This window comes from Polypterus senegalus, chromosome 1 (assembly GCF_016835505.1).
Source record: "Polypterus senegalus isolate Bchr_013 chromosome 1, ASM1683550v1, whole genome shotgun sequence".
Classification (NCBI taxonomy): Eukaryota; Metazoa; Chordata; class Cladistia; order Polypteriformes; family Polypteridae; genus Polypterus; species Polypterus senegalus.
In genome coordinates this window covers 93,192,469-93,204,913 of record NC_053154.1, presented here as the reverse complement: position 1 = coordinate 93,204,913, position 12,445 = coordinate 93,192,469, and the positions used below count along the sequence as shown (strand labels likewise).

The following is a 12,445-nucleotide window of genomic DNA, read 5'->3' as shown; positions in this document are numbered from 1 at the left end:
GGTAGCTGCTATTACCTGGCATATGTAATAAAGTGATGGCTGTCAAAATGAATAGTACAAGTGATACAAAACACTGAGGGGTCAGCCAGTTACCTAACCAACAAGCCAGCCACCACGTACAGCACCATCATGTCTGTCAAAGCTACTTTGCATCAAATAAATGAATCAAAGGATGACCCAGGCCAATGAGACACGATGTTTGCCTGTTGTATCTCTGATGACTTGTACGTTAATGGAGTGTAACTTCTTATGGTTTCATTCTTGCTATGTGCAGTAAACTGATCTGATTACATTAAGAGAACAGGACACTGCTACAAATTGCTTTTTTATGTTGCCAAAAAATTTTTTTTTTTTGTATGTTCACTCACACCACATGAAAACTGAAGTGCCTCTTTGCTCGGTTAAAGGCATCCAGCACAGCATGGAGTGAAGCTACGCTGACATACTATTGACCTGTTGGCCAGTTCCCACAGAAATGTAAACAGGTAACCGATATAAAGTGGCAAAAAAAAAAAGGTCTTCAGTGCAAATATGTAGCCTTAGCCCGCTTTAAAGGGAACTAAAATATAGTCTACACATCACGTTCATCACTTTGAGATGTAATATGTTTGTCACATTCTAATAATGGCTCATTGATATGAATCATTATGCATGTGAGTCGTCATTTAGCTTTAGGTTTGGCTGCATATCCCTGCTTGATCAAGAATGTCATAATTTCACAGTGTCTGTAAAATGTTGTGTACACATGGGTCAGAGTTGTCACAAATATAGATACATAGATAGATATATAAATATAAGCATGGTCCCCCAACATGAGGCCCCAGGACTGGTTAAAGTCATAGATACTAGTCATAGTCATAGATAGATAGATAGATAGATACTTTATTAATCCCAAGGGGAAATTCACATAATCCAGCAGCAGTATACTGATACAAAGAAACAATATTAAATTAAAGAGGAATAAAAATGCATGTAAAAACAGACAACAACTTTGAATAATGTTAGCGTTTACCCCCCGGGTGGAATTGAAGAGTCGCATAGTGTGGAAGAGGAACGATCTCCTCAGTCTGTCAGTGGAGCAGGACAGTAACAAAAGTCTATCACTGAAGCTGCTCCTCTGTCTGGAGATGATCCTGTTCAGTGGATGCGGTGGATTCTCCATGATTGACAGGAGCCTGCTCAGCGCCCGTTGCTCTGCCACAGATGTCAAACTGTCCAGCTCCGTGCCTACAATAGAGCCTGCCTTCTTTACAAGTTTGTCCAGGCGTGAGGCGTCTTTCATCTTTATGTTGCCTCCCCAGCACACCACCGTGTAGAAGAGAGCACTCGCCACAACCGTCGGGTAGAACATCTGCAGCATCTTATTGCAGATGTTGAAGGATGCCAACCTTCTAAGAAAGTATAGTCGGCTCTGACCTTTCTTACACAGAGCATCAGCATTGGCAGTCCAGTCCAATTCATCATCCAGCTGCACTCCCAGGTATTTATAGGTCTGTATGAAGTATAGTTATAGTATGAAGGATACGGACAACATTGACAATACTGAGTCACCAAATAGTACTGGTCTACATCAAAATCCAAAAATTGCTGTACCTTATAGATTTATAGAATTCATTTCTGACATTGGAATTCATATTTAGAAGGTAAGAAAGATTCCTTTTTAATTGTAGAGAGGATTATTATTTCAATGATTTTTACATAAATATGCAAAGTCAGGTTGATCCATCCATTGTCTTGACAAGGTAACAGATAAGTGAATGGTTAAAAAAAAAACCACCCAGCTTTCCTTTATTGAGACAACAAAAGTGATTGGTTTTAATACATTTTTAGAGAGATTATAAAAACAAGTAGAGGGGAATCCAGCTTGCAAACTAAACCCTACCGTTCACTCCAGAGGTTAGCAGTAACTTAATTATCTGACAATGAAGGTCTTTTTATTTTTAAAGTCATGACAATGAAATATGTTGCCAGCTCGCACAAACAAACCAGACAATTTTTGCTGCATTTGTGTGGCATTAACTGTGTTAGTACAGCAAACATTGTTTGCATTCCTTGTGATAAAAGCCAACCATCTTTATTTCTACCAAGTGACTATTTTTTGTAGGTTATAATTTGCAAGCTTTTGAGGCAGCTAAGGCCCCTTCTTCAGACAAGATGTAATAAAAGGTGTCATTTTGCTTGACTTCTCATTGCATTCATAACGGCTAACAACATACAACCTCCTACTACTATCTTCTTATATAATACACTACCGTGGCAGTTCGTTTGTCTGTCCAGGATTTTAAATCACCAGTAGCTCGCAAACCATTTCGCATATTGACTTGAAATTTGGTACACATACGCTATGTGATGTCTACTATTCACTTTCAGGGTGAGGATTTTTATTACTCTTTTTATTTTTATTTTATTTTATTGTAGAATCAACTCTTGGGATAACAGCAGCAGGGCGGCCGTGCGGCGCATGCATATGGGCGCCGTTCTCATTCCCTACCACCTTCGCTAATCATTCTTGAGTCAGATTGAAGACTTAAGTGCCATCTTAAGTGAAAAATAAAGAAAACGTACTAAGTAACTGCAACACAAAAACTAACTTAATCAGTTTTAACGTGAAAAGATGCTGACAAAAGAAGAGAAGCAGTGGGCCACTAGGGTGGAGAAAAGAAAAGCTGCTCAGGAAGCAGCATGCACATCAACCTCTGAGCAAACGAATGCTAAGCGTACAGAGACAGAGTCTGAAAATTAGGAATGCTCAAGTCAAGTGTATTCACTGCACGTTATCATGCAGTACACCGTTACTGGTTGGTAATAATTATAATTAAAACAATTAGTGTGTAATTCATCATTTTTTGAACTCTAAATTATTAATTTAATCTATGTTACCTTTGTGCAGCATGATGGTGCAGTGGTAGCACTGCTGCCTCGCAATAAGGAGACCAAGGTTTGTGTGCTCCATGCATGGAGTTTGCATGTTCTTCACGTGTCTCCGTGGGTTTCCTCCCGTTGTGCAAAGACGGGTGAATTGGTGATCCTAAATTGGCCCAAGTGTGTGGATATGTGTGTGTGTTTGTGATCGCCCTGCAATGGACTAATGCCTTGTCCGAGGTTTATTCCTAACTTGCACCCTATGCTAGCTGGGATAGGCCCCAGCACCCCCTGCACAAAGTAGGTGACCATATTACATTTTTTCCTCTAAAATAGTGTGTTTGTCATTTTTTTAACCTTCATCTCTCAAAAACTGGATGTCAAAGGGCAATGATGTGGCAAGATTTGGATTCAACATCATCAAATCTATAAAGAAAAACGAATATATTTGACGGGAGCAAAAAAAAGTTGTTTTTTTTTTTTGGCAGATCATTGTAATCTATCTGCGGTGGGCTGGCGCCCTGCCCGGGGTTTGTTCCTGCTTTGCGCCCTGTGCCGCCTGGGATTAGCTCCAGCAGACCCCCGTGACCCTGTGTTAGGAGATAGCAGGATGGACGATGACTGACATGACTGATTGTAATCTATGCACTTACCTTTTACTTTTTTTTAATCAGAACAGGGTTTCTGGTAAACTTGAGGTAGGAACCCATGATGAAGTGGTTGCCATTCCATTTTGGGCCTAATACATGTAGAGCCTGTCACTTAATGCCTGCCTTTGCCACAATTCTGAGGGGACATGCACAAAAAAATCTTAGAAGACTATGAAAGGTCTTCATCTTTCAGTTATGCTATAAGGTGGTAAGGCACCATAGTTCAAAAAATATTTCACTGTGTGAGATCCAGCCACCCATTTCTACATGTCCTGTCGAGTTCTTGTTTAGTCTGTTATTTTAGGAGTATACGCATCAAACTGTTACGTTCTTCTTCTGTTTCAGCATTACAAGATAATCTTTTGCAAACAGGTAACTTAAACATTACCTCTTTTTCTTGACCCCTTTATTCCACTATCTGTTTGTTTATGCCAGAGAAGAACCAACATACAGTAGGTGGAGACACCACGGTACACACACAATTATTCATACTAGACAAGTTTAGAGGAAACAAATATGCATGTCTGTAGGATGTGGAGGAAAAGTCAAGGCTTTGCTGAAAACCAAAATGAACACAGTGAGAACATGCTATCTTCACACATACAGTTCTCGGTTAGGACCTCATATATACAGGTGTGTGCCTTTCTAAACGACGTCCAATCAATTCAATTTTATGCAGGTGGACTCCATTATAATTAACTAGCCAACCCGCGGTGTACCATAATTAGGCCGGTTTTTTAATGATTTTTAAGCACAGGGAGAAAATTAACATTTGAAAAATCGGTAATGTAATAAATCAGCAAGAAAAGCAACAATGTAACAAAGCACGGAACGAACCAACACACAGCGTCGTAACCGAAAACTCGGTTTTTAAAGACTGCTTACTTCATTGTATTTTAACCTCAGTTGTAAAGGATTGCTTTAAGGATCCCTTGAGATACCCCCTCGCAAACCGTTTTACACGCTGCATATGGCGATTCACCTCTGCGAGAAACATGCCTCTATGAACAGTCAACGTGGCTCGGAGGTGCCAGGAGTTGGTGGGCGTGGCTCCTTCCTGCGTGCGCCATAGGTGTCTTACTTGTCGGCGGCTCAGTTAATCCACGCCCCTTCCGGCGTGCTTTCCATGGTTGTCTTGCCTTAGTGAATTATATATATAGATAATTAAAGAACACAGGAGCACCTGACTACGATGTGGAGTGCGACAGCAAAAGGTCCAAATACAAACAAGAGATTTCAGGTTTTTGATTTCTAATACATTTGCAAACCTTTCTGAAAACATGTTTGTCGTTATGGGTTATCGAGTGTAGACTGATGGGCAAAAAAGGTTAAATCTGTGCTTTTAAAATTTGATCTATGACAAGATAAAGTGTGTGGAAAGTGAAGGAGGCTGAATACTTTCTAAATTGACTGCAAATGATTAAGAGAGTTTGGGTCAGATGTGGAAACAGACAACAAACGACAAACTTCGGCAGTAACTGAAAATACATGCATACACAGAATGGAAAAATATGTTTTTTAAAGAAGGCACACCACACACATAGTTTAATTTTACATTTTTTGTTTTTTCTTTTTCTTTTTTTCTTTTTTATAGAAAAATGTAAGACAGAACCTTTTAATAACACTTTTTGACAGCAACAAATGTGACACAATCCACACCTCCCCATTAAACACAGCTAAAAAGGCAAGGAAACTTCACGTCACATCACTTTTGAGCAAAGATGGAGTCTAGAGTTGAGCAGAAAACATTTTTTTTAATCCTCAATCATTACCATATTGCAGATTATGGGAGAAAGGAGTCGAGACTCCAACCACTAACACAATACATTCCAAAATAAAAAGGAAACACCCTTTCAAAAATTCACTTAGAACATAAAGAACAATAACATGGTTGTTGTGAATGAATTCTTATAGGGCACTGACCACACTTGGAGCTCTGTGGACATCGGCCGAGGCAGCTGACTCATTCAAGGCTTCCATTACATTTTACACAATCCCAAAAGAACAAGTACAACAAGCTACATTTGTGTTACGCATGTTCTCGAAGAGTGGATGACACAAATTTCTTTATTTTTTTCTTTTTTTTTTCTGAATGGGTTTATTGCTTTGTACACCGACTGCTGCAATATTAGAAAGATGGAAACAGACAGAGAGAAGCTCAAGTGAATTTTATTAACGATGAACCTTCTACAATCCTATGCTAGATGTTACCTTTGGTTTTTTTGTGCAAACTGGCGTTTCAAACCCCTTGGCTCAAATGAATGTTGACCCATGTATTTCCACGAGAGTCTGAGCTCTGTGTTATTATCTGCTTAAAAAACAAACGGTCCTCAGACACGTTTTTAAGAGTAGCTGCTAAACACGATCATTATAAAAATTGCAGACTGTGCTTTAAACCCAGAAATAATCCAATAGATTATTTCAGTATTTACCTGCGTGCAGTTCACATTTTAAAATGCATTGGCTCCCATCTATAAAAAATAATTAAGTAAGTAAATAAATAAAGAAACTAAAAAAATACTTAATTACTAAATAAATTACTAAATTCTCTTCATTTCATTGAAACACTCAACTTTCAGAACTGGTGTTGCAACACAGTCCCTATAATTGCAGCTGCGTAATTTGAAATATGGTCTCCTGCTGTAAGACAAGCTAATTCCTATCCCACCAAAACTGTTAAAAAAAATAAAAAAAAAACCCACTGACATTGAGTTCAGTTGAATTAACATCCCCAAATAAAGCAAACTTGTTGAAAAAGATTTTTGTCTCCAGACATGGGGAGCAATTGCACCTAATATTGCAATAGAAATGTTGGTTTTGCTGCGACACTTTAGTTTAAGGGCTGCTTTACAGTATGTTACCTAAGCATAACTAAGTTTATATATATATTTAAATATATCAATTAAATATATATATATATATAATTTATTTATCTCTCTCTCTCTCTCTCTATATATATACATATATATATATATATACTGTATATATGTATATAAAGCATTGGTCATGCAATAAGAAAGTGCCTATAAGTGAACAAAATTCACACATTTTATTAGCATTCTATTAATGTTGTCTACTAAAAGCCTATTAACATACTGTTCATAATTTATTTACATTTTTCAGAATATAAATACTTTATAAATATACCTTGCAACCCTTGAACTAAAGGGTTAATGGTTTCTCTTCTCCATATGGCACTAAAATGTGTTGCTACGACACTGGCAAATATTGTGAGAGCGAGTATCGTTTTTGCCATATATAGTTTTGGTCATTACAACATACACTGTTCTTAAATTTTGTATCATGGGTAGGCCAGGATGGAGGCAATAATGCACTACTTTATACAGATTGCACTATTTGAAATAAATATTCATTTATACATTACAACCTGCCATATTTGATATGTTTTACAACTTTTTACACCACTTTTTGCTTGTTTTAAAACTTAATATATTTTTGTGCAAACAACCACAATGGAATTTCAACACAAACACTACAAAATATATCTAGAATGTAACTTTATGTTATGAATAGTCCTCCGTTTGCTTATAGTGGTACATATCTTGTCCTTCCTCCTGCACGTACTCCTCCCTTTTCTCCCATCCGTTGGGCCAGCTGCTATCCAACTGCGTTGTGGCACCGTAGGTCTTGGCCGGCCCAAAGGCACTGTAGCCCTGAGTAATGTCTCCTGTCTCTTGCTCCAACTCATCCTCATGAATGAAGCCACACTTCTCATCGCTTGTCAGCTCAGGGTCCGCCCAGGCTTGTTTTTCTCCGGAGGCAAATAAACCATAGAATATCACTCCCCCGTAGTGGACCAGTGCGGCAATTAGGAAGACATATTGCCACTCTTCACGAGTCTGCAGATGAGAAAGCGGGGTAAACTGAGGGAATTCATTTTATGATTTTATTTCAAATTATTTTAGCAGTAGAAGAGAGCTCTCCCATGGTAATGAGACAGAATTAAATATTATGTTTCAGTGGGAGAGTTGTACAGATCTATTAGGGATTATTTTAATTATTTTCAAATGTCTTTTATTTCACCCTGTTTCTTTTTTATCAGTACTCAAGAAACACTCTGTTTTTTTAATTGTACTTATTTTTCTACAGAAATTAACTAATGTATTTTGCGGAATTGCTCACAATAAATGAATTGTTCCAGGTGCAAAGTAATAAATGTAGTTGCTTGTGGTGTCAAATTTGCCAGCCACATAGAACTTTACCAAAAATATAAAAACAACAACAACAACAACATTTATTTATATAGCACATTTTCATACAAACAGTAGCTCAAAGTGCTTAAAAACAGAATGCCTAGTTCATATAATGACATACAGAAAGTGTTATGATCTGGCTTATTATAAATGACCACATAACAGGTAAAAGTAAAATACTACCCAATCAATTAATGGTCTACTCTAATTTTTTCACAAGGTCTGAACACCCTATTATAATGGGTGTGGACCACTGGAGGAAATCACTACAAAAATAAAGTGGACATTGCTAAAAATACAACAAGGTTTGCCCTGGCTAAAGAGATTTGCCCCAAAGTGAAGAGAAACAGATTAAGTGGAGTTTCCCATCCATGGTGTGGAGGTAAAATTTGGAAAGAAGGTAACTAACTAATTAGAAAGGTTTACCTTTGGGCAGACAGCATGTTTGAGAAATTAAGATATATCTATCTATCTATCTATCTATCTATCTATCTATCTATCTATCTATCTATCTATCTATCTATCTATCTATCTATCTATCTACACACTAGGGGGCTTACCCCCTGCTCATTTCGCTCGCCAATCCCCCTGGCCTGCGCTATGCACCAGCCACTTTGCCTCTCTGCCACTCGTATTGTGAAGAGGGGGGCTGAACAAGGAAATACGGTCGCTCCTCAGAAACCCCCTCTTAAATGGTGATACAATGGAAAATAAATACATTTTTTTTTACCTCCTCTTTGCGTGGTTAAATCTCTTGGCACAAATTCTTGTCTCGCAGGACATGAGTTCTTGATATTTTTTAATTTAGAATTTAAAAATGGAATGAAAATCTGAAAATCTAACAACATCAAATTAAAGTTTGATAAATTCTGAAAAGAATGATACCGAACATATATTTGTAGGTTTTAAAATAAGCCCGATTTAAAGCATGACAAAAACCGTGGCATAAAAATGTCACATAAAATCGTTGCACTTTTAGGCTTAGGACTTATTATATAGAGAGCAGATACATTGTGGCAGATGGCCAGGGTTCCTGCCCAGCTGGGATGTCTGGAGGATGGAAGGACCGGGAGAGAGACAATACCTCCACCGGGACATGAGAAGGTAGCCCCCCTGGTTTGCATTGGGGCCATGGGATTGGAGCTTGGAAGCTCAACCCTGTTGGGGCTGTGGCCTCCACCATGGGGCACCTGGAAGATTCTGGAGCTCTGGACTGCAGCACCTCCACCACACCAGGAAGTGCTCCCGGAAAATTGTCAGGGTGCACCTGGAACACATCTGGGTGCAACATAATAGGGTCCGCCTCACTCTTCTTCAATTCTTGTTTTTTATATATATATATATATATATATATATATATATATATATATATATATATATATATATATATATATATATACACACAATATATATATATACACACAATATATATATATATACAGTATATATGTATATATATGTAACATATATATATATATATATATATATATATTTTTTAACACAGTCTGGGGGTACTCTGACAACACCATAGTTAAGCTTCTTCACCCTTAATTAGTTTGCAAGCATTTTAATGAGTGGTAGCCTAACTTGCTACAGTGTAGTGAGAAATACATTGATGTACTGATCCATATTTTATAGACTGTGTTCTTTCCATAGTACAAGACATGAATAATAACAAGGATTTTCCCAGCAATACTGTGATATGTCTGCAGTCTGATGAGGAACCAAATTATATTCTGCACTTATACAAATCTCCTGGTTTACCAGTTAATCTACATCCCTGTCCCAAACTATGGTCATTGGTAATGACCAAAAGAATGAAATTACAAGAACAGGCTAATGAATTGAATTTGTCTTCAGTGTGTGGCTGGGCTGATAGGATGAGAAGCTCACTGTTTTTGAGAGAGCCTTAGATTAGGGTCACTGTTCCTCTGAATCAAGAGCAGCCAGTTGAGGTGGTTTGAGCATATGGTAAGTATTCCACCCAGGTGGTTCCCCCTAGAGCTGCTCTGGGCATGTCCCACTGGGCAGAGACAGACTCTTCAGCAGACCCAGGACATGCTGGAGTGATTATATTTCTTGGCTGTCTTTGGAATCCTAGGGAATTAATCTGGAAGAGCTGGAATTTTAGCAAGTCTGAGCTGACTTGCTTGTCCTGCTACCACTGCGACCCTCACCCAGAAAAGCAGTTTTGCAAAATGACATGAGACATACAGAGGCCATCCTAGAAGTTTCTAATTGGTTTTTGGTCTTATGAGGAATGCTTCAGTGAATTCATGGTAGAATTTATTATCTGTATATTTTTTGCTTTATTCTCCTCTTCAAAGCATACAAATACAAAGTATTTAAAATACCTTTAGATATAAATGAAACTTTTGCACAGACACATCAGGCATATTTACCTTGTGCTTTGTCATCGCTCCTACAATCAATGGACATACCATCCCAGACAATGTCCCAACACCATTGGAAATGCCCATCAGGATGCTGGCATATCGAGGTGCGATGTCCAGGTGGTTGACATTAAAACCTTAGGATAGATAAAAACATCAGCAGTGACTACAACGTCTCTTTTTTAATACAATGTGCCCTACTTAGGCTTACTGAGATGTCATTGATCCTGATAATCCACATTTCAAAGAATCAGAAATAAGATTCGAATGAGATATGGGATAATAATGACAAAAATCCCTGTTGGTAGACTGATGTGAGAATGGGAAGGGAGCTGTTTGCTCATCTAAAGAAAGACCACAAGCAATGGGCCATAAGGACTGTGAACATGAAGTTTAGTAATACAGACTTTAAATGTCTTCATTAAATTCCTTAAAAGGAGCCACATGCAACAATAAACGCATATTAATTTAACAAATAGATTAAGATTAAATGTAAAATTATAAAAACAAGGTATTCATACCTGATATGGCAAATCCACTGAAACCTACAGCAAGAACAAGGAATGAAATGGCTACTCCTTTACTATGAGAATAGCCAACCACCAGCAGCAGAGTTGCTTCCATGCCAAATCCTACAAGCAAAAAAATCATATGAAAAAAAATGACGTGGAAGCACAAGCAAAACAAGAAATGTATATGAGATTAGTTTATAACTTCAACTTTTAAATATTAACTATTTGCACTCATTAACATACCATATATTTATTTAAATTCTTCTTGTGAGGAACAACAGATACAACAGGGCTCATCTTATACTGCATGTGTCTGGATTCATTTACAAAGAACTGAATGGAAATTCTGTTATTATCATCATCATTATATTATTAATATTAATTATTGTATTACTAAATGTTTTTGGAGAATCTCATGTTTCATTCCTGGATATTTTCATCCTCAGATCCTATCAGTGTGGAGCAGTTCAACAGGTGCTGGCTATTCAAGCAATGGAAGCTTTTCTCTTTCCCCCCATTTAGGAAGGGCACTAGAAAAGGTGGTAGAGAGGTGGCAGACACACCTTTCACATAATTTCAACAATAAAAGGATTTATTTAAAGCATTTTAAAGCAACTGTGTCTTCAGACAGGAAATATTCAGAAACAATGCATTTAATGTCAATTTAAGCACATCTAAGACAAAAGATGTTAGCAAAAAAAGGTAATGCTAGAGTAATTCAGGGTTTAACTAAATGCATGGAAATAAGAAAACACATTATAGTGGACTGAATCCAAAAAAATACTTTAAAGCTTCAATTTATATTAAATAGTTAACACAAAAGAAAAACATGAAAGCAGCACACAAATCAAAAGTTCAAACTAATAACATAAATTACGACATGAGGCAGTGCTCACAACACTGCCAGACTGATTGAGGTGAGCTCACCACTCCTTTGGAAAAGTAAACTTCATTAACCTTTTTGTTAAATTTTGAAATCTTATTACTGAATTTCCATGGAGATAATTTGAATGTAATATAAATGGTCTTGCTCATGGGTATGTATCTCAAGAAATTTAAGGATTATATTCAGTGTTGATAACCACTTTTCTGATGTATTTATGGCTGCTGGAAGTGAATCAGCCGGATCACTTTTTGCATACTCTCCACAAATTTCCCTGTTAACGTCTGGGCATAAACAGATTTATTATCCCAAAACTGAAGTCAACATGAAACAAAAATAAAATGAAATAAAATTAAAAAGAAATTCAATTTTCTTTCTGTGAACAGTCTGAAGAAACTCCTTGCATCATAGACTGTGGTTAAATAAAGAGCACTTAAACTTTTCCCCAAGGTACCTTTGTGTTTAACTGTATGTTTGAATATAATGTTTTTCTGTAGATAATCCAACACTATTGCAGAAATCTAACAACAATTCGCTCTTTAAGTTGAGATCAGAAGGCCAGTTATCTCAGACAACCCACCCATCTTCCAAACGTGTTTATGCAGAGCAAGGTTGCAGGGCAGCTGAAGCCAATCCCAGCAATCACAGGGCACCAGGTAGGAAGAAGACAAGGACTAGGTACCAGTCCATTGCAAGGTAAACACACACAAAGGTCTATCTAGACATAGTGTGAGTGCAAATTCCCTTAACCTACCTGCTTTTGGACTGTGGAAGGAAACAGGAGCACCCGGCGGAAACCCACGTGGACATGGACAGATCACGCAAACTTCATGCAGGGAACCCTTAGGATGTGAACTCTGGTCTCCTTTCTGTGAGGTAGCAATGCTACTACTGTGCCATAGTGCCATCCCCCACACAATCCATTAATGGC

At 37.6% G+C, this 12,445-nt stretch overlaps 1 protein-coding gene across 1 annotated transcript in view; it reads right to left on the bottom strand.

Moving 5' to 3' along the window:
* Positions 1 to 5,056: 5,056 nt before the first annotated feature.
* The window catches only part of LOC120529609 (vesicular glutamate transporter 2), a 77,562-nt gene continuing 70,173 nt past the window's right edge, over positions 5,057 to 12,445 (bottom strand). The window contains exons 10-12 of the mRNA XM_039753550.1: positions 10,641 to 10,751; positions 10,129 to 10,256; positions 5,057 to 7,372 (exon numbers count right to left, since the gene is read on the bottom strand). Coding sequence (XP_039609484.1) covers positions 7,037 to 7,372; positions 10,129 to 10,256; positions 10,641 to 10,751 — 575 coding nt within the window. The 3' untranslated portion in view covers positions 5,057 to 7,036. The remainder of the gene's footprint in view (positions 7,373 to 10,128; positions 10,257 to 10,640; positions 10,752 to 12,445) is intronic.